General features: G+C 40.8%; 1 protein-coding gene across 4 annotated transcripts in view; it reads left to right on the top strand.

Annotated features, from left to right (window-relative positions):
* The window catches only part of HFM1 (HFM1, ATP dependent DNA helicase homolog), a 74,218-nt gene extending 47,554 nt beyond the window's left edge, over window positions 1-26,664 (top strand). For all 4 annotated transcript variants that reach the window (XM_025201903.1, XM_025201904.1, XM_025201902.1 and 1 more), the window contains 14 exons: window positions 699-784; window positions 4,061-4,144; window positions 6,519-6,676; window positions 9,860-9,963; window positions 12,274-12,429; window positions 13,282-13,377; window positions 13,751-13,869; window positions 16,635-16,717; window positions 16,884-16,990; window positions 18,330-18,566; window positions 22,074-22,164; window positions 22,504-22,615; window positions 23,884-24,038; window positions 26,164-26,664. In XM_025201903.1, the coding sequence (XP_025057688.1) occupies window positions 699-784; window positions 4,061-4,144; window positions 6,519-6,676; window positions 9,860-9,963; window positions 12,274-12,429; window positions 13,282-13,377; window positions 13,751-13,869; window positions 16,635-16,717; window positions 16,884-16,990; window positions 18,330-18,566; window positions 22,074-22,164; window positions 22,504-22,615; window positions 23,884-24,038; window positions 26,164-26,230 (1,655 nt within the window). In that variant the 3' untranslated portion in view covers window positions 26,231-26,664. The remainder of the gene's footprint in view (window positions 1-698; window positions 785-4,060; window positions 4,145-6,518; window positions 6,677-9,859; window positions 9,964-12,273; window positions 12,430-13,281; window positions 13,378-13,750; window positions 13,870-16,634; window positions 16,718-16,883; window positions 16,991-18,329; window positions 18,567-22,073; window positions 22,165-22,503; window positions 22,616-23,883; window positions 24,039-26,163) is intronic.
* The last annotated feature ends 291 nt before the right edge of the window (window positions 26,665-26,955 follow it).

Below are 26,955 nucleotides of genomic sequence, written 5' to 3'. Positions count from 1 at the left end.
AAACTCACCCAAGAGGGCAGGAATCTTGCTGATGCAGCAGCAAAGCAATGTCATGGCTGATACAGTCTCCAGAGTTGGAAAAATCAACCTGCAAGAGAGGTTTTTCTGCTGGGAAGAGAAACTCTCCCCAGGTCAGACTCAGAAGATTCTCCATTTCTTCCATGGAGAAGTGATCTCTCTTTCTTGGACCCATGACAAGAGCCTTTTCTTTGCTCAATAAACATAGAAATCTCTGTGAAGTTTAGTATCTGCTGAAAAGGGTCCCTTGGATAGGAAATAAGCATATTTTGCGGAGAAATTATTTTATTTAAGTGCCATTCTGTTTTTATAGTTGCTTACTAATTTATATTCAGGTTAGTTAGTTCTAAGTTCTTGGCAGTTTTCTTGTGTAAAGCCTGTAGGAATTGGTCCTTGATCTACTTTTCTTTGATTTCAGAAATTAATGAAGAAATTGTCATTCTCAAAGTTTTCATATTTCATTTTACTGAATTTATGTTGTCTTATTTCTGTTGTAGCAGCTGAATTAAATCTAAATAGAATGACCAACCAAAAGGAAATCATATGGAAATAGACAAGACAGTTAAATTATTTATGCTTTATATTTACTTGCCACAATGCAGCTATGGAAAATAGTAACTTGGAATTATGAACTGCTATTTGTAAAAATTAACCATTTAAAAATATTCAATTTTCAACAGGTGTGATGCTGTCAAATGCAATGGTAAATTCAGGTCTGACATCATTTAAAAAAATAGAAGATACAAATGCAAGAGAACTTGAATTGGTATTTTGACATTTTTTCTTTGTGTATTCATATGATAAAGAAAAACACTTAACATTAACATTTAATGAATTATGAATAAGTTTTTACATATCTAATTTATAATCAGTAGATTCAGTCGTTTTAAAAGTTTTGTTTTCAAACATTATCAGATTAAAGTAATATGCAATTATCTCACAAAATGGAAGTTGATTAGTTGGAATATTATGTTGATATTTTGTTTCTTTTTGAGGACTTTTTCAGTATTAAGAAGATAACAGATCAAATTCAGAAATTTCATCATCTCATGGGTAAAGAGGACAGTTAAATTTGAATTTTCTTTCTGGGAATGTGCTTTATCATCTCTCCTCTTTGCCCATCTTAATATTGAAATTCCTGAATTTAAGCAATTGTTCTTATAGTAGTAGATATCTATAAAGTGAAATCCTGGCCCCTCTGTAGTAAATGCAAAATCCTCCTTTTTATCCTTGGGACCAGAATTTTACTCCACAGGGACCAGAATTTTACTCCACATGTGGGAGGCAGCCACAGCCCCCTCCCAGCCCTGCTGCTGCCTCTCACTCCTGACACTGCACCTCACACCCCAGCCCTGCCTGTGCCCCTCACTTCCAACCCACAGCCCCTGCCCCCCCAGGCCTGGTGCCCATGCAGGTGGCACGCATACACACATAGGGAACAACTCTATATTATAACTTTTATCATAACACTCAGTGCATGAGTCTTGTGACAAAGACATAGGCAGGGAAGGTTCTTTGGGTAGATGTGATATCTTTTATTAGACCAACTAAATAGTTGGAAAAAAGTTCTTTGCAAGCTTTCAGACATATTACCATCTTCAAGACTGGTGCTGTTCTGAGAAGATAGAAAAGAACCTGTAAAAATGTAAACAGGTGGAAGATTGGAAGACAATGAGTAGAGATAGGAGGGAGTAGGGAAGGGAGGAATAAGTGTGAAACTTCATGTCCTCATGTTCCAGGCTGGAACCTCATGTCCTGTGGCACAAGACCTTTAAAGGAACATTGTTTACAGATTCACCTGAAACGGGAAAAACTGGTAGAAAGTTATTCTGGTCAAAAACTGCAGGTCAGCTTGGTGATTTAAATGTCTTCTAATTTCTAATTTAAACACATTTGTAATCATTAATCTCGGTGTTTTTGAACCAGTTCTTTATATACAGAATTAATTAATTTAACTACACCTGCTCCATTTCTCAACCTTCTTGGGTTAGCCAGTAGGAACTAAATCAGTAGATAAGTCCTGAACTTCAGTTGTATCGTGTGAGAATCCTGCTACATTACTCTAGAGTTCATATGAGCAAAAGGCTCTGTCCATTTAGATATGATTACAGGTTTGGGGCAGGGGAATGGGAAGGCACAGGTGTCTCACAGGTAGGTGAGCAGAAGATTGATTCATGTCAGGCTGAGCTGCTCACCTGGTGTCTGAAAATAATTACACAAAAATACCAGCAAATTACAGGTGTCCTCTTTTGTCTCCAGTCTGCGAATCAAAGCAACATCTGGTAGACAAAAGGGGTGAACTGCAAAAAAGCCGCAGTGCCATCTGGTGGAAAAAGAGGCTCATTTACATGACTTTGAGTGCCCTTGTATTTGCACACAACGAATCCGTGGACGTGACACTTTAATTCCTGGCAAGCCAAACTAAACTACGTCTGAGGAGTTATAGTTTAATGAACCAGAAAGACTTGTAAAACGTCCAGAAATCCCACGTGCAAACAGGCATGCAGCTGCAGTGCAAGAAAGGGCAAAAAACGTGGTGTGTACAAAGGCCCTGGGATTCTATCTCAGCCATCAGACTGTTTTTTCTCTTTCTGCAGACTCCTGCCTCTTAGTACACATCTTCCATTTTCTACAATAAATAAGGCAAAGCTCTTGCAAATAAGTCTTCTTCACTACATAATCCTGATTTAGTTGCCTCTTGTGCACTGAATTAAGAAGTGGGCAGAAAAAAAAAACATGATGATGTAATTACCATGGTACAATAAAGAACATTTAGTAGAGACAAAGACTACGCTTCTCAAACAAAATTATCTATATAAATTTCATAACATTGCAGACAATGCATTTTTCTCTGTCCTTTTCTTAAAAAGAGCTAAACAGTTTTGTCTGAAATATTCCAAAAATTCAGCCTTAGACAAATGCCCTGCAGAGTGTCCATAGAAAATCGACTTATATAGGACTCAAGTTATGATTACACTTCAGTACATATACAGGCAACCCTCGCTTAGTGCTCTTAATTGGTTCCTGAAAAACTGAGTGTTAAGCGAAATGAGCGTTAAGCAAAACCAAAAGTATTTGATGACCCCAGATGATGACCACAATTGTTTTTAATGACCCAAGATGGTGACCACGAGTGTTATAATAAAACTCGCTGAGCGCTAAGTGAAATCAGGTATCAATTTAAAATGAGTGTTATAGCGAAATAGCGCTAAGTGAAACGGTGTTAAGTGGGGGTTGCCTGTATAAGTGCATTTCAAAAACTAGAAGCAATTTCAAACTAAAACTATTTTGTGTGCAATGACCATTTATTAGGATTACATCACTTTCCTACTTAGTCAGAAGGGCTGGGTGCACTCAGCAATGCTGCTGTAAGTGGTCTCTGCTGCTATGCTGTTTTCTACTTTGCTCCAGACAAACAGCATGGGCAGCTATTTTGCCATTATTTCTAAAACACTGTCATACTATTGAATGTTTCTTTCAAACTGTCCCTATTCCTGATTTGTGGGGTTTTATTCTTACTCTGATTAGTTTAATTTATCAGATACAGTTGTCTGTGGTCTGATCTGTTTAATTGGGCAGTCTTTATTAACAGTTTTTTCTTTTGGGGGTTGGGGTGGGGATGGAAGGCTTAAGGAGTATAATAAGTTCCAGATTCTTTGTATTGAAGATTGAGGTCAAAGGTATCTTTTGAGAGACTAATCTGCTAGTGGCTTATCAGTTTTTGTATAGTATTGAGCAACTGGTATTTTCTTTGTGTCAAATCTTTCCTGGTAACTTAAAGTAGTAACTGCCTCAGAATACAGCATTTAAAGATATTATACTGTCTTGGAAAATAACTCATGTTTTAAATATAGATATAGTATTTGCAGATCATAGGTCAGATCTTGAAAAGATATTGAACTTCCTTGATGTCAAGATAGTTGCAAGTGAGCAAGAACTGTTGGTTACTGATTGTTTGCATTCTCTTATTAGAAATCTTAATTTGAAATTAACTTTTCTGATTTCTGTACTATTATGAATTATATAAACTAAATATTTACAGATCTTAAACAGACACCCTCCTTTTGGAAACCAAATAAAAGAGTCTGTGATACACCTTCCAAAATATGCACTTGATATTGAGCAGGTAATTGCTTCTCTTAAATGTATTGGATAATGCATTTATGTTTGCTTTGCTTTGTATTTATGTTAGCATGGTAAAAATGAATCATTTCAATAAAATATTACTTCATTAACTGATAAACACTTATTCAAACTTCTGATAGTGGGAATCTTCTGTGGCCCCGGCTACTTCTTGGTATCCACACTTCAGAAAATTTTAGTGTAAAAGACATAAAGAAAGGATGTCTTGAATCAGTTGTTCTCCACAGTACATCTGCTCTTTTTTATTTTCTGACTGCTGTTCACTGGCAGGCTTTTATATTAAAAAAACACAAAAGTTGATAACACTACCTGTAACTGTGAATATGTAAAGAAAGTCCTTTCTTACCATGTCAGGTAGTGGTGCTTTCAAACACATTACACTGCTCTGCATAATGTGCCTCCTGAACTGGAAACCGTTGCTTTGTTTACATGGTACTGTGGGTGGACCAAGTAGCACAAGGGTAGACTAATTGGCACTGACGTTCAGCAGTGCTAATTATCCAATCTGCAGCACTGTGCAAACATAGCTTACACGGTATAGCATGATGTATTTGAGGATTCGTCTGTCTGGTTCATCTTAATTACAAAAGCTGTGGACAGAACAAGTTCAGTGAGAACTTATTTAGCAACTTTTATACTTTTGTATAAAAAAGATTTAAAAACCTAAAGAAAAAATAGATTGTTAAGATGCAGCTAATTGATACTGTGCACATCAAAGGAGAGGCATGTTCTAGTGATTTGACTGCAAGCATGGGAAACATGTTCTGATGCTCACTCACTCTGTGCCCTTGGATAAATCCTGTAGTCATTCTGCTTTGATTGACAAAGCTTCACTGACTTTCAGAATTCTTGTGAAAATTAGTTAAATTTGGAAAGTACTTTGAAGTAAAAGCTTCCAGATAAGTTTGAAGTGTTATGACTATTATTATAATAATGATCAATTTTAGTCTTTTATTTTGTAGATTGGCACAAGTCCTTAAATAACTTGTTAGTGACTCTTTCAGAAGGAAGATTTAATAGTGATAAATGCTTCACAAAGAGCTGCCTGAGTTGTTAAAAGTTTTCCTTTTAAAAATGAATCATGATGTGTCTGTAGTTTCCTCGCTGTGCATCCCTCATAGAATCAGATTTCCATTCTCCCGTTACAGTAGACAAAGTTTTTTCTGTGCTGTGTTATTCTACACCTCTGGTCAAAGATTATCTTAAATTCTGAACATTCAGTTAAACTTAACAAATATACCTTAGATTATAGAGGCAAAACAGCTATTTGCCCAATTGAAACTGCACCTGTCCAAATTAAGCATGTGTGTATGTATACAAGATCTGTTCAAAAAGTATCGAGACTGAACATGTATTTGTGATACAAAGTATTGGGGGGGGACGCGGCTTTGCTGAACGTGTCTGGGCATGTTGGGACTCCTTTGGACAGGTTTGCAGTTCATGGTGTTTCCCCAGTTTTCTGTGGCCAGCAGTTGAAGTATGATCGTTTGTTTCTCATGTCCCCTTTCATTATGTCAGTGTGTCCAGAACTACTCACATGCATTAAATTTTGCATGAAAATTGGGGAAATGGCAAGTGAAAACATTTAATTACTTAAAATAGCATTTGGTGGTGACACTATGAGCCATGCAAGAGTTTTTGTATGGTATAGTCAGTTTAAAGAAGGACGATCATTGGTCGAAAGTGATGAGCATTCCAGGACACCCTTCAACATCATGAAACGATGAAAATGTGGCAGCAGTTCTCAGTTTGGTTCAAAATGATAGGTGATGGACTGCCCAAGAGATAGCAGAAGTTGGAATTTCTGTTGGTTCATGTAATCCAATTCTAACCACTAATTTCGGAATGAAATGACTAGAGAAATAACCAGAAAAGTGCATGTCCGACTCTTGGGTACTTTACCACAACAATGTGCCTGCCCGCTCAGCACAGCTTATGAAACAATTTTTAGCCAAATTTTAGCCAAACACTGTATCCCACAAGTACTGCAGCCTCCATATTCACCTGATATGGCCCCATGTGACTTTTTTCTCTTCCTTCAACTAAAGAAAACTTTAAAAGGAAGAAAAAATTGTGATGTGGAAACTATAAAACAAAATGCAACTGAGCAGCTTTTAGTGATTCCACAATTGCTTATCAGAGGGGCTTCCAACAATGGCAGAAACGTTGGGAGAAGTGTGTGGCAGCAGAAGGAGCATATTTCAAAGGAGACTAAACCAAAACCCCTGTAAATAAAATATTTTGTTTCCTACAGCATCAGTCTCAGTACTTTTTGAACAGATCTCGTATTGTATACAGATGTATGAAGTCGTTTATTTAATATTTTTACTGGTTATATCTTATATATATATTTCTAGGTTTCAAAATACAGTGATACAGTGGCTGAAATCGTAGTGACTATCATATTAACAAACTTCAAACAACTGCAGACAAAGAGAACAGCACCAGATTTCCATTATGTAACCTTGATAATAGGAAATGCTGATAATGAAGTCGTTTTTAAACAAAAAATTATGTAAGTCAGGTTGCTTAAAACTTTCATAATATAATATTTATAACATCCATGAAGAAAATCAACTCTGTTTTGCTTTGTACTTCATGCAGTTATTTGTACTTAAGCAAAATGGTTAAAAAGTGTGTCCACAGTATTTAAAAAAAAAACCCAAACAAATATAGAAACAAAATCCTAACATAGGAGTAATATACAGTAATTGCATGGAATTAGAGTGATTACTTATTTACAAAAGAAATATATTACAGTTCTTATACATTATCATTTGTATTGTCAATGTAATGTTTATACATGCAAATACAACAGTTACTAATAGTCGATCTGAATAGGAACACTGGCTTGCTGGCTGTTAAATAATATTCATATATTACGTTGAGTGCAACTGCCTTCACCTCCTTGTAATATAAAAAATAAAACATATCTAGATTATATTTGGTCTACTTAAATACCTGCAGTATTGTGTTTTCCTGTGTATTCTTTTATACATACTTCCCTAAAAATATCTTTAGTTACAAAACCCCTGGTTTTTTCCCTCATAATTTACCCGGTCCAATTTTGGATCCCCAAACAATCCTTATTTATATGTCCTTTGCCCTTTAGCCCCTCTCTCCCCTGTTCTCCACACCCTCATTATTTACCCAGTCCAATTTCCCTGCCTTTTGGCTCCCCAAAGGATCCTTATTTCTGTGTTCTTTACCCCTTTCCTAAAATGTGGAGATTCACCCTAAGCCTCACACAATTATATTTAACTCCTCCACTCCTGAGTAGTGAACTTCTATTTGGGAGGTTCCTGCCCCCACCCAAGAGGAATCATGGCACTATATCATAGTTCATCAGATACTGTTTTCTCAAGGGAGTATCAGAAAATTTCAGGCCTTCCACCAGTTTTTTCCCAAGTTACACTATATTTAATACACCTCTCCATCATTCATTTAATATCCTCCCTTACCCTTTGCCTTTAACCCTAGAATATGTCTTTACTTCCTCATTTTCCTATTGTGGTTCCAAACATTGCTGTTTTATGTTTTCCCCCTATGGTATTCTCCCCTCCATTTTTAATTTTTTTCTCCCTTGTATTATTCAGTCCCACTCAAATCTTCTTAAATGCTTCTAGTTTTGTGACTTCTCCCAGTCTTTTTTGTCCTTGTACTTAGATGCCTTTATTCTCCTGGGTTTAAGAGTTTGCCATTCTGTATTATGGTGTTGCTTTTCTTTCGCGGTCTGTATAAGATTCCAGGGTGCTCCCTTCCAGGGAGATCCCTGAGTAGCTTATTAAGTTTAGTTACTCAGGGATCTTAAGCCCTTATTTATTCTCCTTTATAATATACTGCTGTTGTTTATGTGTAAAGATAAGTCTAAAAGGAAAACCCCATCTATATCTTGTATTTGCTTCTCTGAGAGATAATATACTTTCATTCAAGGCGCAGACAGAAAAGCAGCTCCTCATTGTAACTCATGGCACTTCTCTAGCAATGCCTCTCTCCCCTCCCAGCCCTGGCACTGAAAACAGCAGAAGAATTCGCCCTGGCACTGTTTTCAGAATGGGGGGGGTGGGATTAGTTCTGAGGTTGCCTAGCTGGTGCTGGTAGGTGGGGTGGCTGGATTGGAGCCCCCCAACCTCGATGGGGAGGAGCTTCAATCCACCTACTCCACCATCCAGCACCATCTGAAAGAACCTCAGACCTAACTCTCTCCACTCCTTTCTCTCCCTCCCATTCTGAAGACAGCGCTGAGAGTAGGGCCGAGCTGCATCAGCCCAGCCCTGCTCACGGTGCATACAGACACAGGTTACTGAAGGCGCTCCGTTTTGGTTCAGATTTTTGTGGGATTAGGCCCTTATAAAGCCCTCTGCAGCCATGCACTTGTGTTTGGTCACAGCTGTAGAGCACTTTCAGGGTCCAGATTGGGCGAAAATTGTCACTTCTGTCTGCACCTTCATTTCTTTCATTCTCCTTTATGTTGCCTGTGACAGGTCTTGAAACACTTGCATTTTATATACTCGTAGAGTAGGATCAATAGTCTCTCTAACCTTCTTCAGAATTACTCCTCTTGTTCACAACAGAGCACAAATTTACCATGTCTGTTGGTTTGTTTGAATTGGGAGTGCAGTGAGCTCTGTGTGCTCTCTCTACCAGGGCTGTTGTCTTTTTTTTCAGCTGTAGGAAGGAGTAGAATACCTGCTTTAAATATTCAGCTGAATCTCCCTTCTGAATACCTTCTGGGAGTCCTTTTATTTTTTATATTATTTCTTCTCTCATTTACTATAATCTCATTTTTTTCCCGCAAGCTTCTTTTCTTTGTTTTCACACGTCTTAATTTTATTTTTCAGATGTATAGCTAATTGCAGGTTGCCGTCCACCTTTATCTCCAGTTCTGCGACCCAGCCTCTGATTTCTTTTATTTCAGCTTTGGTTTTCTCAGACTGTGCCTCAATAAAAGATTTTAAAGCTCTGATTTCTGAGATTAACTCATCAAAGTCTTATCTCGTCAAAGGACATATTTGTTTCATAGTTTCATAGTAGTTAGGGGTCAGAAGGGACCTGAATAGATCACCTAGTCTAACCCCCTGCCACTGGTTGGAGCACACACTGGGATCACAGGACCCCAGACAGGTGTTCATCCAACCTCTTTTTGAACTTACCCAAGGTAGGAGCAAGGACCACTTCCCTAGGAAGTGTCTTTCTCCTTCTCTGTTCTACCTTTTCTTTTTTCCCCTGCAGCAGCCATCTTTTACTCTGCAGCCCCTATAAGCTGTTCTGAATGATCTTCCAGCAAGTTGCTTCTTAGAAAGTAGCTTTTCAAATTGCCCCCCACCCTCCTTGTGTGTGTGGTATGCATTATATAAGTGGGAAAATACTTTTGGGGAGTCAAGAAGGTCAGGGATCACTAATGGACTGTGCTGTCACTCCCCCCAGGAGGTCTAGCTTCATGCAGCCACTTTGATGATGTCATGTGAGCCTCATCCATAGTGTCATTTAGTTACTAAATTATAACCCAATATGCAGGTTAGAAGTTCTCTTTTATACATTATATCATTCTGAATATCACCAACAGAATCAAGACTGGTCTGCAGTCTCTTTTCAATGCCATACTACTAGTATCACAACTGTAATTATTTTAATAAAATGTTTACCTCTATATATTCCATTGTGTATGCTTAATATAAGTTTACAAATATTGTTACAGAGATTCGGCCTTGCTGAAGACTGGAAATTGGACTAAAAAAATTGAAGTGAAAAGAGCTCTTAAATCAGAGGAACTTAGCATAAATGTAATCAGTTCTGACTATGGTAAGTTAATTGGTATGATTAGGATTTAAAAACAACAGTTACCAATTTTTAATTAATAGTAAAACCAGTGTCATTTAAATTAAACAAAACATATAAGAAAAATGAACTAATCTAGAAATGTTTAATTGTGTTGCATATTGTTATAAAAGTAATGATTATGGCTGTCTAATCTCAACATCATAATTTAGGTAACAGCAAATCTTTTATTAAAGGAATAAAACTGCTCTATTCCCACATTTTGCCACTTCCTGAGTTGAATCACTTCCTGGTGATTGACATCCAGTATAATAACTGAGCTGTGGTCTGGCTTGTGTACTTGGGGAAGTGAGTAAAACAGTTAGCTGTTACATTGCAGTGTAAACTCATTGCTTAGTTGTGGACTCATTTCTATTTCAGATGTAGTTGCAGGGCTATTTTTGGTTCTTACTTATAGTTTGTGATTCTCTTCAAGGTATGCTTTGCATGTGGAACTGTCCAAATGACAACTAAGCCTATTCAGTAGGGTTGTATTTATATGTCTAAGGCTTCTTAGGACCTGAAATTGTAGCTGGCCTAGTAGCAGGGGAGGAAGGAGGAAAAGGACCACTTTCTCATATTAGAGTCCAGTAAGCTAGGGGTAAGGGCACTTCACCAGAAGTGAGGTAGACCCTTGTTTTAAGGACTCATCTCCAGGGATAATAGTGCTGTAAACACCAAGCCACAGGTGGGCATTGACCAGACCCCTCTTCAGTCTTTTATTTGAAATTGTCTGCTTAATCCAGCGGGTATCAAACACATGGCCTGCACACTTGATCTGGCTTGCAGAGCTGCTCCATCCGGGCTACCAGAAATTGGGGTGTGGCCAGCTGTGAGCGTGGTCTACTGTGAAATTTGGGGCCCCTGTGAAAATGACCCTTGGCAGCAGGCAGGTGAGTGAAAGCAGTGCAACACAGCAGTTAGTTGCCCTTCAGCTGCATGGCCCGCTACTGCTTGTGTGCCTCTACCCCAGCAAGTGGCTGCCTGGTCTGCAGCCACTTGCCCCACTGCTGCTGGAATGATCATTTTCAGATCTGGCCCATGTAGTTGTGGTAGTTCTGTGGTGTGGACCCAGGGCCCCACAAGAAGCTGGAAGAAAACAACCAAAGGTTATGGACCCCTTGAGAACGCTGGTGCACCCTGTCAGTCAGGGTTCCCGGGGTGGGGGCCAGGCGAGAGCGCTGGTGTCCCCCCCGAGAGCGCTGGCTGGGGAGTGCACCAGAAGTGGTGCATCTCAGGGAGGGGGGGGCAAATGGAAATGATTAGCACCCCCTATGCGTCACCACTGGTTGCTAATCATTTCCATTTGCCCCCCCCCTCCCCGAGATAAATCCACTACTTTTTCTCAGAAAAATGATTCCAAAACATTCTGCTTTGTGTTTATCCCTGTCCAAACTGAACCTCTTTTTAGTCCCTTCTCCCTCATGTCTTGGCCACATTACCAACTCAAGTTCTATTTCAGATTTGGCTATCCTAACATTTACAGCCTTAGTAGTGAATACTTCCTTGCGTATAATCTTGTATACATATTTTTGTTGTCTAAAGCTGAAAATATTATTAGTATCCACTGCAAGAATTTTGCTTATGTTAGTGGAAATAGTGCTACTAGCATTCCTCAGTGGCAGCTTGTGGTGAAATTCTCAGTGGAAACTGCAAAATAACATCAGAAATGCACACTTAGAACACAGTAGCAATTTAAACAAATGCAAATATAAATGCATTAAAATGAACACAGGCAGACAAGGTTCCTTGGGTGAATTTGATATCTTTTATTAGACCAACCCAAATAGTTGGAGAAAAGTTATTAAGCAAGCCAACACGGCTACAACCTAAACCCCTGCAACATGGTTAAAATGAACACTGCATCCTTTACAGTGGTGGGGGTTAAACGTTTTGGAAAGGCCTCCCTGATCCCCTTCCCATGTCTAATCTGCTGCCCTGCTTTCTCCTTCCTACCATACCTGCTGCTGTTCTGCCTGCCCCCTTCCTGATCTCTGTGCCCTACACAGAGGTTGCCACTTGTGGCACATGTGCCACAGGTTGGCCACATAGCTAAGTGATTTTTACAGGAACCATATTTTTAAATGTCCTGAATTTTGTGTTTAAGATCTCAACCGTGACATTCCACTCTTACAGTATTTCCACAACTGAGAAACAATACTATCAAAATCCCGGGTGCCATGTTAATAGCTAATATATACTGTTTCCCCTCATTGTGGAAGTAAATGATAACAGAAAAAAAATATTTTAAAATTTATTTTAAGTGTTTTTTGTCTTTGTCTTTATCTTTGAAAGTTGGGCTTGATATTCAGCAAAACTATACAGCCTTTTTCTTAGGAGCAAAAAGGTTTGGAAATCAAGTAGTTGTACACAGAAAATCAGATGCTGAGTCTTCACTTGATGTATATCACGCACCTTCAATAAAAGCATCTTCAGCAAGAATAGATACTGGTAAATAACACACTAATAAAGAACCACATCCTTTTCTTATTGCTCTTATCAATGGGACCGTGGTCATTTTCTTCAGTAGAAGAAGATTTGGGCCCTGTATTTATTCATGTCTCTTCATAGTCAAGTAATATGTTGCATGATTCATGTGAATGGAGTATATTAAGGAATTTAGGAATGACTACATGGTAAACTTCCTACTGCTGGTAGCAGCACCATCAAGGTCACTGCAGTGTTCTAGGGAGCACTGCCTCTTAAACCAAGAGCAGTGTAACTATCTCTGCATAGCACTTCAGTTGGGTTAATTAGCACTGCTGAATGATGGTGTCAATTGGCCTGACCCCAAGCCAGTTAACTCACCAAGGTCGATATGTCTATACTGTTGCACTGTTAGAAGGCAGCCTGCCTAGAGCAGCTGGAAGACATTGCTACTAGAGACAGGAAGTGTATTAGACATAGTCTTTGTATGTTGTCTTTGAAATTGACTTGATGTTAACAATGAAGTCAATTATCAAATACAACTGGATCACTTGTTTCTGTAGGGATATGTTTCCTTATGGATTTGGATTTGGGAGCACTTGGATTTGGAATACTTGGCACATGTTGGAGGCTTCAGTGGGGATGCTTGCAGTATTCAGTGGGGATAACTATCGGTTTGCTAGTGAAATAGTCTGACCAGCCCAAAGAAGTTTTTCTGGCTGACAGCCAGCAGATGGAGTTTTTGACTCAAAAAGTTTTGAGGGTAAACAAAGATCTAGTATCATATCTAAGTTTGGGCCTTGTTTTTACTATATGAGGTACTGTTATTATCAACGAGCTTTAAAAAGTCAATATTTATTTATTGCACTAATTTAGGAAGCACTTGTAACCAAGAGGTCTCCTACACAAAACCTGGGAACAGAGAATGCAACCATCACTGTAAGAATAAAGATGCCTGTGGACATGACTGCTGTAAGTTTCATTTAAACTTCATTATTTCCAGTATCTAAATTTGGAGGGTCCTACTTTCTTTTTTATTACACAAGGGCAAGTTAAGACAAATTCTGTTCATGCCAGTAGTTGCATTGACATAAAAGCAGCTTAAGTAAGACAAACCTGTTTAGAATGCTAATTGGATGCAACCTAAAAAGGAAAAATGATAAAAATTCTCTGGGTAATAAAATGCAAAATAATACTTTATATAACATGTCTAGCATTTAATAGCAATACTCAGCTTTTCATAAGTTTGTATAAACACAAATGCATCAGTAATTATCATAAAGGTGTTGTTAGTGGCAAAACTCCCATTGACTAAATGGAAGATTCTTTTCATTCCTTTTCTTAGGTAAAATTGGAGTTTCTCAGAAGTCTGAGTTGAAGAGAGATTCAAAATTTTCTTCATACCTATCTGACTTAAGAAACAGAAGCTCAATTTCATCTGTACCCCCAGTGAAACGATTAAAGGTTCATATGAAAATATTGAAATGGTTCTTTAGTCAATTTATGGATATCTTTATATGTAGGTTGAAACCATTTTATTAATAAAAAATAAACATGCACATGGGCAGATCCCAGATTTCAGAAAGAGGGTGTAGCAACCTGAGTTGCAGGGAGGCTGCATCCTGGCTCCAAGACTTCCCACCCCCCACACTAGGGGACAAATCGTGCTGCAGGAGCAGCAGGAGGGGCCTGTTTTGTTTTGTAAGTCCCTTAGGCAGGAAATTATCTTCTTTCCCCCTTCCCCATCTTCCCTTATCCTCTTTTCTTCCACTCCCTGCTCAGCTGCACATCCCCCACCTCCCATGCCCACCACTGCTGCTGTCAGCTGAGCTGGGAGTGGCTTGGGAGATTCAGAGCTGCTCCTGCCCCACTCCAGCTGGGTTGCAAGTGGAGGCAATCTTGAATAGAGACAGCAGTGGTGGGTGGGCAGATTCCCTTCTGCACCTGCTCCTGGACTCTCAGGGAACACCAGTGGGACTGGGTAGGGAGGAGGGACCTGCCCACTGCTGCTGCTGTCCCTGGTTGTGTGGAACCTGGCTAGAATTGGCAGGAGCAGCCAGTGCGTCCCAGAATGCTGTAGTGGCCCTTTCTACAAATGCTGCCTTATCCATACTCAGCAAGTTTAGGAGAGTGTGTCGGACTTAATAGAAGGGACATTTGGGAACCACGAGTCTACGTGGCAAAATATGACAAGTGATTTAGTAATGCTGCTGGGCAGGGCTGCTTTGGTGCATGAATGCCCAGAGATCCACAGGTTTGAGAATACTTTCCTCTTTAGAGTATGTTCATACAGTATAAAGCACTGCTTTGCAGAGAAACAAAGCTAGCTCCAAACAATGTAGTTTGCATACCAGAAACATTATAGCATTCTTAAGGCAGCACTCCTACCAAGCTAATTAGTCTGTTGAGGGAGTGCTGTGCTGACGTTATACTGCTGCTGATCCAAGCTAACTGGGATCTTTCCACACAACATTGCAGTGTACCCTGCAGACACATTCTCTAACTCTGCAGTGTTTCAGAGTTTGCAGTTGCCCCCCTCCTCATCCTGATATGTTTGCAAACTCTTCTTCCTTTGGGGAGAATGCTACACTTAAGTTTTTGGAACCCTTTCTTTTCTCCCTATAGAGCTTTCTACAGCGTAGGATATTGGGTCAATAGATAATATGGTTAACAGGTTAGGGATGATAACCAGCCTGAGCTTGCTGAGATGGGTGTGTAACAGAAATCTCACTGGTTCAGTTGATCATTTTATTCATTTTTTCAAATTTTTTTTAAACTTATCCCAGCTGATAGTTGTATACTAAATCATTTAATGTATAATCTCTGAAATGTGAGTAATAATTTTATATATACATTGGCTTCCATATTCCTGGCAAACAAGGTTCTTTGGATAGATATGATATCTTTTACTAGACCAGCTAAATAGTTGGAAAAATTGTTCTTTGCAAGCTTTCAGGCACAAACACCCTTCTTCAGGCAATAGGGAAAGTCTGTTGATATGTGTGTGCTCTCCTGGATAAAATAGAAGCCAATATGTAAAATGCAGGTCTATGAAAATGCAAATGTGGGACAGTAAGGATCAGAGGAATGGGAGAGAACAGGTTGGGGAGTGGAGAGGAATGTAGAACTGGTGATAGAATGTAACTGGTAAAATGCAGACAGGTTACCTGGAGTTATTAGATGTCAGGCAGGTTATAATGTGCCATAAATCCAATGTCTATATGTAGTCCATGATTTTTTGTATCCAGTAGATTTATGAAGTGAAGTTCATAGGCTTGTCTATGAAAGGTGCTTTGTAAATATCATTTGAGGATTAGAGCTGAGAGACTGGAGAGAGAGTGGTTGTCTTGTGAAAAGTGTGCACCCACAGATAATGGGGTATTTTTGTCTTTGATAGATTTTTGGTGTGTGATCATTCTGGTATGCAGTTGTTGTTTGGTTTCTCCTACATATTTTCTATCAGGGCATTTAGTGCACTGGATGAGATATATTACATTTCTGGAGGTACAGGTGTCAGATCCAGGAATGGTGATGGTTCTGTTGTGGTGTAGTTATTGTGGGAGTGGTAGAGATGTGTTGGCAGGTTTTACATTTTTTGTCATGGCACAGTCTGGATCCATTCAGTGTGCTTTGGGCTATAGGAAGTTTGCTTCTGGTGATGTGGTTAGTAAGGTTCGGTCAGGGCCAGATTAATGCATAGGCAAACCAGGCAGATGCCTAGGACTCTGAGCTATGGGGGAGCCTGGTTCTTCCCTCCGCAGCGGTAGCATGAATGGCTCCATCCGCCTCCCTTCCCTTCTTCGCCTCCCTTCTGCCGGCCTCCCCGCTGTGGTGGCTGCTTCCTAGTGGCAGCTCTGAGCCCTGCTCCCCTCAGGCAGCAGTGCTGGGCGAGGAGGGAGGGGGTCTTGACTGACCCGGGGCCCACGAGTTTGTTTGCCTAGGCCCACTAAAGGATTAATCCGGCCTGGGTTTGGTGCTTTTTTAAAGGCTAGGATGGATGGTTCTGGAAAGATCTCTTTGAAAATTGGGTCTTCTTTTAGTATGGGTTGCAGTTGTTTATGGATTTTCCATATGGGTTCCAGGGAAGGATGGTATGTCATAACCAACAACCCTGTATTCCTGGCAAGGCGCTAGTACTGTGGTCCAGATTATTAAAATACAATGAGACGCTACATATATCTTTCCTCTCACATGTACAGACATTGTAATAATGTTGTTTTTTTTTTAAGATGCAGCTACTGAATCAAACTCAGAATGTGGATCTTAAACACTTTGTTTATACACCCAAATCTTTGCTGCCAGCATTGCCAAGGTACCATATTGTTATAATTAATATAAGAGAAGCCACATCCTATATATTTCAAATCCTTTAATTTATCTAAGTAGTCAAGGGTTATTTTCTGAATCAAATTAGCTTTAATTTTTAGCCTTCTTTTGACCTGTGTTTTCACTGATTTGTTTTACTGATTTGTATGAAGATCTGAATACGCAGAGTCTCCTGCATCTTCAGTAGATCAGTGTGAAAATGTTGATAACCTTGGAAGATTTCAGAAACAACTACAACAGGAGAGCTATGGAAAGATTAGTAAGTTAATACTAATATATGAGTCTTTCTATGATTTTTCACTGTCTTGATTTAACTTGAATGTTTATTGTAAAATCAGACCTGTTGAAACCAGTAAATCAATGCAGGAAACTGCACATTTTGGATTATACAGTACCCTCAATACATTTGTTTTCTTTCTGATATCAGTGGAAATTACAAGAGTAGAGCTAGACAAATAAGATCTTTTAAAAGAACTCTTTAGAGATTAGTTCTAATACAGTTTAAGTCTAATTATGTAAATATTACTGGGTGTGGTACTTACAACTCCGTGTATTTACATTGAAGCCAAGCAGAAGGTAAGAAAGGGTGGCCTCGTGGAGTCTTAACCGGTTCAGTAGTGTATCCTCTATCTTTTCCCCTTGCCTCCTTTTCATAGTAACTGAAGAATCTGAGTGAAATTTTAGCAGTATGTGGGGTAGTATTTGTAAAATTGGCCTCTTAAGTAGGTAAGTTCTCATTTTGTAGGACATCTTTCTTTGGATCTGTAGTAGGAAACCATTTTGTGTTTTAACACCTCTCAAGGTTCTAAGTTTTCCATAAATGTATGTGTAGTAATAGAAAACATTTTCCCCAATTCTTCTAATCACTGTTGATGAAGGTACTAATGTTACTACACAATATGCAGTGTATGTAAGTGTAAAGATATTAATTGTTCTTAATTTCTAGTGCTCCATTGTATTTTATTTCTGGAGTGATATAAAAAACACTGCTTAAAAAGAGTGTAAATCTCCAGAAGTATACTGCCTCCACATCTAGTTAATAGCTTTTAAAATTTTGCTGCCTTGGTGCATGTTCTTAACTCTACCTCTACCTAATTGTCATTGTAATTGATTATAGCTCTTTGGACCTGTAATAAATTCATTATTAATTTTATATTTTATGTATATAATTTTATAGAACATGTCATACTCGATAATTAAATATCATATAATAAATGGGAAGTGTTATAGATAAGATATATAATTAAAGTTTAAAATAGGAAATGCAAGAAATTACTTTTTTTTTAAGAAATTATATAATTTTAAGTGCTTTACCATTCAGGTTTTAAAATGTGTTAGTCCATTGTGATTAGCTCTTGGGGAAATGGTGAATAGGAGAAAACGGTACAGAGAAAAAGGGACTTGGTTCGTAAATATTAAACTTGCTCTCAGACCAGAATTTTCATACACTCACAGGGAAAAAAACTGAAGCTCAGATTATTTAGAATATGCATTAGAAGAGTCGTTCACTGGAATCTAGAATGAAGAGGACTATTTCTTAAAATAATATTGGAAAAGAGTGCATATCTAAGCCTTCTTTTTTAATGAAATCATTATAGATTTATCTTGGAAACATTCTTCAACTGTGGGTGAGAAGACCCATCAGGCAATGATGTCAAACAAAAATCTTGAATCTTCAATGCCTAACTTGACTGATGCAGATAAAAGCAGCTCTTGGTTTTCAAAGACTCTGAATGTGAACTTCGAGTTGGGAGATGAGGTTTGGGATGATTTTGATGATGAGAAATTAATATATGCTTGCAGCTTTTCCAGTGATGCGGCAAATAAAGATTTAGGTAAGATTATATTTTTATAACATGTTTTTTATCATTCTTGCTGAATGCTTACAGAATAGACAATGTACCAGTTAGACTTCCCTAAATCAACTTTTACCCTGTTTTGCTATAAGTACTTAGAGTTATAGAATCATAGAAAAATAAGGCACGAAGGGAACTCTGGAGGTCACTTAATCCAACCTCCTGCTTGAAGTGGGATCATCACTATCTAGACCATCTCATACACATCCTTGTCTAACCTATTACCAAACTACACAATCAACCCTGTCACACAGCTTAACCTGCCACAGGGAAAGGAGGACGACAATGACAGTCTGTGGCCTGCTGCTGCAAATAAGTTTATTAAAATGTGCACTAGAGAATTAAAGAAGAGGACCCCCTCCCCCCAACAAGAAGGCAAATGCCCCTACAGTCCATGTCTATCTTACTATGGAGTAAACTTCCTTCCTGACACCAAACATAGTGATTATCAGGGCTGGATGAATGCATAGGCAAACTAAGCACATGCCTAGGGCCCTAAGTGAAAAGGGTCCCAGTTGTGCTTATTTTACATATTATAATTATTGAGTGAAAAAAATAATATAAATATACAGTATTATATATACAGGGGCGCATGAGTTTGTTTGCCTAGGGCACACTAAAGGGTTAATCTGGCCCTGGAAATCTGTCTGATCCTGAGCAGAGGGACAAGACCCTCTAGCCAGGAACCTCTGGGTTTTTATACCAGCAGGAGCACTGGTACCCCAGTCAAAATCCCTAGGCTTAGCTGCAGCCAATACCCAATGCTTTTCAGGAAGGCAAACCCCCCAACACATGTGGCAACAGGCGGGAAAAACATTCCTTCCTGTGGCAACCAGAAAAGCCCAGTAACATGGAAAATATCCCTAGCATAGCTTAGCATAGGTATAGCTACTTCTAGATAGTCACTGACCAATGCTGATCCAACCTCTTCCTGAACAACTTCAATGATGGAGATTCCACAACTTCCCTAGGCAGTCTGTTCCACTGCCTCACTGTTCTAACAGTGAAAAAGCTTTTCCTTGTGTCATCGCTTACAGCTGAAAAGTGATTGGATGCTTGTTAAACTGATCAGCAGAGAAATATTTTTTTGTTTCAGTTATCAAATTGATGCAATTCATTATAGCCTCTATCAAATAAGTGTAACCCTGGGCACGACACTACCCGCACCCTCACCTGAATAGTGGGATCCTGGGATACCTGCTAGCCAGTGGCCCCGCCCAGCTCCCTGGGTAGCTACTGCAGGGTCCTCCCCTTACAATCAAACAACCTTGCAGACCGTTATGAAACTATTTACAGGATTTAATTATTTACAAGGTAACATATAATCAGTGCAATAGAACAAATATTACACTGCATGACCTGGTGATGGTGGCTTAAGGGTTAATGCTTCTTGGATGCACTTTACACTAGGGGAAGGTATGCAACTTACCCATGATACATAAGGAACCAATACATAAATACATTGATACTCCAACTAGTAAACCATCAAGAACTTGTTTGCATAGTCTATAACTCGTACAGTGTGTACTAAGGACCCTGTGTGCACTGCCCCTGGCTTAGCATCTCATGGAGCAGGACTGTCTGTGCCCCTGCACAGGATTTGTGGGTGGTCCCTGCTGCTGGTGTCTTATGCACAGGCTCCAGGGGTGTTGGTGCAGCAGGCAGTGGTTCCTCCCCTGCAGTCCCTGGAAGAAAGCTTATTCCTGCCCAGGCCCCTTCCCTTGGCTCAGCAAGGAGCAGTGTCTGGGCTGCAGGTTATAACAATTTCCCCTGCCAAGCACAGCCTTACAGCATCCAGCAAATGCGGCCCCTCCCTGCCTTCTCACTCACAGGAAAAAAACCGGGGCAGTCTTCAGCCTCTTCCCCTGGCCCTGGGTCCCCCTCCCCTGCTGTGCTCACCCAGCCACATAGGGATTTGCAGGAGGGGCTTCCCAGGCTTGGATTCTCCTCACAGGCAGCTCCTCTCTTATCCTGCCCTGGCTGGGAGGGTAAGGGAGAGAAAATGGACGCACTGTAGCACTCTTCCCTGCAGCCTCTGCCTCTCCCTGCTACTTCTGCAGCGCTCTGCCAGGGGCTGTGAGAGGGACGGCCATGGGGAGATCCTTTCCCTGGTCTCCAGCCTGTCTCTCTCTCCTTTGTTCTCCCCCTGGGAAAACTGCTCCCCTCTTTTAACCAAGCCTCTCAGCCAATCCCAGGCCAGGGCTCTTCCCGGTCTTTAGCTTTAGCTAACCTCTGTCATTCAAACCCTGCTGGGGTTACATCACCCCTCCCACTTGCAAGAGGGCTACCTCCAAAGCAGCTTCCCTCACCCTCAGGCCAAACGGTGTTCCTACTGAGACAAACTCTGTCCCTCTGCGGGGCAGCCCTTCCTATTCCTTCAGGTGGGTCCATTTTTAATGCTGCTACAAAAGTTAAAAACTTTGCATCAGTGGGTCCTTTTGAGTTCTCATAGAATTACACAATTTTAAGAGCAATGGATATTTTTTATAGTAGGCTATTTTTCTTTTCCAAAGACTGTAACATACTCTTATAACTGTCAAAGATCATTATCTCCTGTTACCTGAAGTACAGATCCCATAACTTTTTCTTCTACACATGTTATGTAATACCATAATCAGGTTTATAGTACTGACTTCAGGTGTATTATTTCCTAGGATCTTTCATGGTCAGTCTGAAGCACTCTTCCTGATTTAGTTCCAAACCAAAATAGAGGATTGAAAGAACAGCAGTAACCAGATCGGACTCAAATTCAGTTTTGTTAACATTCATACTTCCTGTCTTTTCTCTGAGCAACATTAACATACACAGTTATAAAATCACCTGTTTAAACTACAACTTCCACCACTGCAGTGTCTTGCAAAATTGCACCAGTAGTGGATTTTGAGTCTGGTTTCTGTTAGTGTAAACAAATCCATAGGACCATATTCTTTGTGGTTGGTACTATTTGTAACCTGGAGCCTGCAACTGTAACTGGACCTTGATAATTCAGTATAAACTCTTACATTAATCTGTACAGGCTCTGGCCTGCAGCTTTTGTACTTCATATAGGCAAAGGGTGGTGGCAGAAACAGATATACAGAGTGGAGTGGAATTCAGAGTAACACACCAAGTTAGTGGTAGAGCCAGGAATAACTATAGTAATATCCGTTCCCATTCAGAGCCCTATCCATTCAGTCACACTGCCTGTTAATAGAGTCAACGATGTCAGGGATTTACAGAAGCAGAAGATTTGGTGCATTGAACTGAGGGAAGACTTAGTATTTAAGGAACAATGAGATAGCTTCCTGAGTACAGAAATTTTTGCTAGTTTGACTGTTTGCCTCAACGTTTAAAGTTAACCAGCAATCCAAACAAGCAAACGTGAAAAACTTACACAATATTCAAATCCCTGCCTGACACTTTTACTCTTAGAATTCTAGGAAGGATTTACAAGGATCTCACCCCCGACTGTTTTATGACTATCTTAAAACTATCATCCTTGTACAGGATCTGGAAGCTCCTGCCTTCAAAATACAATACAACATAAACCACTATTCCAGAACACACAATACGAAGTCATAAGTGACACTTCAGGAAAGTAAGTTTTGGATGTTCAATAAAAATGTATTTTTATTGAACATAAATGTAATTTTTTATTGAACATTTATTGTCTGTTCTTGAGGTGGGCACATGTATAATGTTATTGGCACAATGCTGTCCATGACATTTTACAGAATTGTGGGGACTAGGTAAATTGGAATGTGAACTTTGAAAATGACAGAAGTTTGAACGTTAAAAAAGACCTTTGTTATTTATTTATTTTTCCATTTCAATTAACATAAATGTGGGGGAGTAGAAATTAAAACCATTACACTTCAGAGAAAACCATTTATATTTATTCTGAAATATCTAAATTATCCAAACTTAACATTTGCAGTGTTGGCAAGTTGCAAGATAAGATGGGTGTTCATCCACAGAATTCTCTCTCTCCCACATTAAATGCAGCATCAAAAATGAAATTACCAACACAGAATGGAAATACAAATAATGTAAGTAGATAAATATTCATAATCGTGTATCCAAAAGTGCAGTTAAGTGAATTTTTTCTCTGTGAATCAGTTTGACCATTTTCAGTTTTCTGTCAATATTTGAAAGACTGATCATTTTTGTGACACTGCCTCTGTTGTTCAGATACAAGTATTAATCTATTTTCAGGAAAAATAGACCTACAAAAAGAAATAGACGTGAATTTCACTCATGTACTGCATTATGTAGCATTTCAACAAGCCTTTTGCTCTCAAGCCTTGATTTAGCAAAGCATCTGTGCATATGACTGAAGTTCAGCATATGCTTAGGCCTTTCCTGTGAGCTACCAGACTCTAAGTAATAAATATGGATGCTAGGAGTGCACCGATAGAGATTTGGGGGCCAATACCGATAGACAATTATTAAGGAGGCATATCGGCTGATACTGATCCGATTTCCGATACAGCTGCATGCAGCTGGTAAGTCTGTTGTGGTGGAGGGGGGGCAGCTCCCACCACTGCTCACACCCCAGGAAGGCACAAGGGGTGGGGAGCATGTGCCCACAGATCTGCGTGGAGCAGGGCAGATGGGCTGCAACTGCAGGCTGGAGCTGTGGCTGTGCCGGGCTCTTCTCAGTGGGGCCTGGGCTCAGGGTGGGCAGCAGTGGCACTGGGAGGGGGGCTACGGCAAAATCTGGGGTGGCTGCAGGCCCCCCTGTTGCCCCCTCCCAGTGCTGCTGCCACCTGCCCCAAGCTCTGCCCCCACTGAGGAGAGCCTGGCACAGCCCTGGCTCCAGTCCACAGCTGGAGTCCATCTGCCCACCCCGCCCCATCCCGCGTAGATCAAGGGGCAAATGCCGCCCCCCCATGTCCTCCCGGGGTGTGCACAGTGGCAGGAGCTGCCTCTCCCCTGGCACCTCCAGATGAGCTATGGCTCTGTCCTGTACCTTGCCCCAGCTGGGCAGCTTCTGCCCCTCCCCGCCCACTGCCCCCTCTCCTTCTACCACAACAGACTTACCAGCTGCACACAGCTCTTCAAGCTACCGGGCTGTGCTCCTTACTGCCTATGTGCCACACTGCAGCTACACACGCGCACAGGCATTTATCGGCCAAATTATTGGCCGCATTGGGCTGATTTTTGATACAGCCAATTTTCTTTATATTGGTGCCAATCCGATATCGGACTGATGTAGTGGTGCACCTCTAATGGATACTATGAAGTACTATAGTATAGATGTTTCTCTTTAAATTGGCTTTTTAATCGTGGTTATTTTGTAACCTTTACATTTCAGTTCAGCTTTCAAGAAAAAAAACATCCCAATCCTTCTGAGGTGAAAAAACCATTTTGTTCTTCAAACTCAGGAACAGTCTCAGAGTCTTCTAAAAGCAGTGAAAAAGGGGATTTTTTTATTTGTAATAAAGAAAGAAAAAGTGAAATTAATCTCAGGTAACAAAAATATTTTTTTTATGACTCTGATGCTCCAAGGTACTGAGCATTCAATGGGATCTTGGCATTTAAGGCAGGGGTAGGCAATGTTTTTGGCCAGAGTGCTGAAAAAAACACAATGTCTACCTTGTAAGGTGATAGAGTGCCGGCATGCCCAAAAAACAAAACTGGGGCAGGGGGTACATGGCAGGACACACTGCATATTAACATAATTATCATAAATGCTTCTCTTTTTTTTTTACAGTAAATAGCAGATTTTCTAAAAATTCTAAACCTGGTGACAGTAAATAAAACTTCATATGCTACATGTACACACACACAGAACCACACGCGTGCACACAAACACACACAGAACCAGACACACGTATACATGCACACTACCAGACACGTGCCTGGCCAAGCTGCTGGAATGCAGAACAAAGTCCAACCCAACGATGTCCCGGGCCCACCACAGCCCCTTTGCTTCCCTGGGGAGCTGGCACCCGGGTTGCTGCGTGTCTCACCAAGGTCTCGGCCTATCAGCCACCTGGAGGAGTGGTGCTAGAAGGGCCATGGCCACCCCAAAATTCGATTTAGCCCCCCCCTCCCCAAATTCTCTTTAACCTCCCCCTCCCCAGTGTGGCTGCCACCTGCCCTGCACAGCTGAGCCTGCAAAAGTGTGGCACTCCCAGGTGGCGGGGGGCTGGGCTTGGAGGGGTGGCTAAGAAGAATCTTGGGGTGGCTGTAGCCCCCTTAGTGCCACTCCTGTTGGCTCCAGATCCCAGCTGGGCTTTGTGCCAGCGGATGCTGCGTGAACGCTTCTGGGCAGATAGCAGCAGGGGGGCCTGAGGCGGTGCAACCGCAGCCCCTCCACCATCCACTCTGAGGCATGCGTGCAGTTGCTGCCAGCGTGGAACTATTGCCAGGGCTCCAGACACCAGGATCAGCTCCTCACTGGCGGTGATTGCAACACATGCCTCAGGGCAGGGGCAGCACAACCCCGGCCCCTCCACTGCCATCCACCCGGAAGTATGTATGTGTGCGCTTCCCCAGTCCCTTGGGGCCAAACCAGCTGGGAGCCTTCAGTGTGGCGGCCCTGCTTAGCGCCTGCCTGGCCCCTGAAGGGGAGCTGAGGGTGGACAAGACTGGGGCCCAGGTAGGCCTGTGCAGCCACAGCAGCTGTTCCTGGGGCCCAGAGGGCTCTTGCGGCTGAGCTCTTGCATGGGGGGCAGCTCTGCCCCACTTGCACTGTGCCCAGCATGCAGGGAGGCCAAGCCTGGAGCTGGGAACACCCTGCGCCCAGCGTCCTGCCCTGTCCAGGCAGTACATTCCCTTGCAGCCATCCCTGCAGAGCTGTGCAGGCCAGGCTGGGCCCCACTTTGGATGCCACTGGGTGCCCCTACCCGCCGCAGCCTGAGCCAATGAAATCCCGGAGCATGTTTCCCACCCAGCCCCTGCCTTCCCATGGGGCCAACCGAGCCAGCCTGACTGCAGTGCTTCCCCCTGCACCTGATTCTCTCTGCTGCCTGGACTCTACCCTGAGTGCCTGGCTCTGGTGCCTCAGTGCTGCCCCCGCCTGGGTGGGACAGGGTGTTAATCTGTTCAAGCCCTAGGCTCAGGGCTTGCCCACTCACTGGGAGCTTCCTGTGCAGCACCTGCCTAAGCCTCGGCCACGCCTCCCTGCAGTTCCCCTCTAGAAACTAGGCTGGGCTGGACCATGCAGCCTGGGGACAGGGTCCCTACCTCTGTTCTCCTGACTCCACCCCTGGTGCTTGCTGCAGCACTAGAACCTGTAGCTGCTCCAGGGAGCCTGGAGCAGTAACTTAAAAACGTGTTTGTTTGTTTTTTAAACAATTTCCTCGCATGCCTCCTGGAATACTGAGGAAAATGTCTCCACGTGTCATTAATTGGCACACGTGCCAGGGGTTGCCGATCCCTGCTTTAAGGCAAAACCCTTCCATATAAAAAAATATTTCATAAAGGTTATGAGTCCTTATTTTATTAGTTGTAATTAACTTTTCATATGAAGAAATGGAATTTAGAATTATTTGGTAATACAGCTGTTTCCTAGCTGCACACTGTGTAATTTCATAGGTTTTATATAGTCTAAATAACATAACTTTTTGATTTGCTTCATTTTTACTAGATATCTTCCAGATGATGAAGCCAATGATGTTAAGCCTTTTCTTGGAATATTTGATGGTATTTTCTAAAACATATAAAAACAAGATATATCATAAATTCTGAAACATAAAACTCGCCAGAATGAAAACTCTTCAAATACAGTTACAGAATTTATTTGATAACTGTTCATTAATAGCCAACTTTGCTTCACAGGCTAGATAACAAAAACATTGCTAGCTAATTTACACAATTCCATGTATGTTTCTGTCTTTTTGAAAGTTATTTAAGCCTCTTTGTTAAAATAACTTGCTGTTTTCAGGATTATAAATAAAAGTATTTGAAAGTACTTTATTGAAGCCAGGATAGTTCTTAGGCACTTCTAAATAAGGTAAAATGAAATAAGAGCAAAGATGCTTCCTGTAATATGTATCTGCTTATATAAATACATATCTGAGTAACTGCAATGTTCTTTACTTACAAATTACCCATGATTTTTGTTTTATGATGTCTGTTAGCTAACCAAATTAAGGGTTACATAAAATATTAGCATTGTGAAAAATTCAAACGATAAAATTTATTAATACAATGTAATAGAATAAATATTTATTGTGCACTCTAATTGGAATTTGTAATGCATTAACATTTTCTATAGAATTTTCTTTGTAAGTATATTTCACAGTGTTCTACATGTCTGATTTAAAGACTTCATAAAGAATGTCCAGAAGCTATACTTGCTGGGGTGGTTCCAGAGGGGGTGAAGTGGCACACCTGCACCCACTTTTCCAACCATGCCACCAAAACAGCAGTCAGGGAT

This window comes from Alligator sinensis, unplaced genomic scaffold (assembly GCF_000455745.1).
Source record: "Alligator sinensis unplaced genomic scaffold, ASM45574v1 scaffold199_1, whole genome shotgun sequence".
NCBI classification, from domain to species: Eukaryota; Metazoa; Chordata; order Crocodylia; family Alligatoridae; genus Alligator; species Alligator sinensis.
This window is presented reverse-complemented; position numbering and strand designations above follow the sequence as displayed.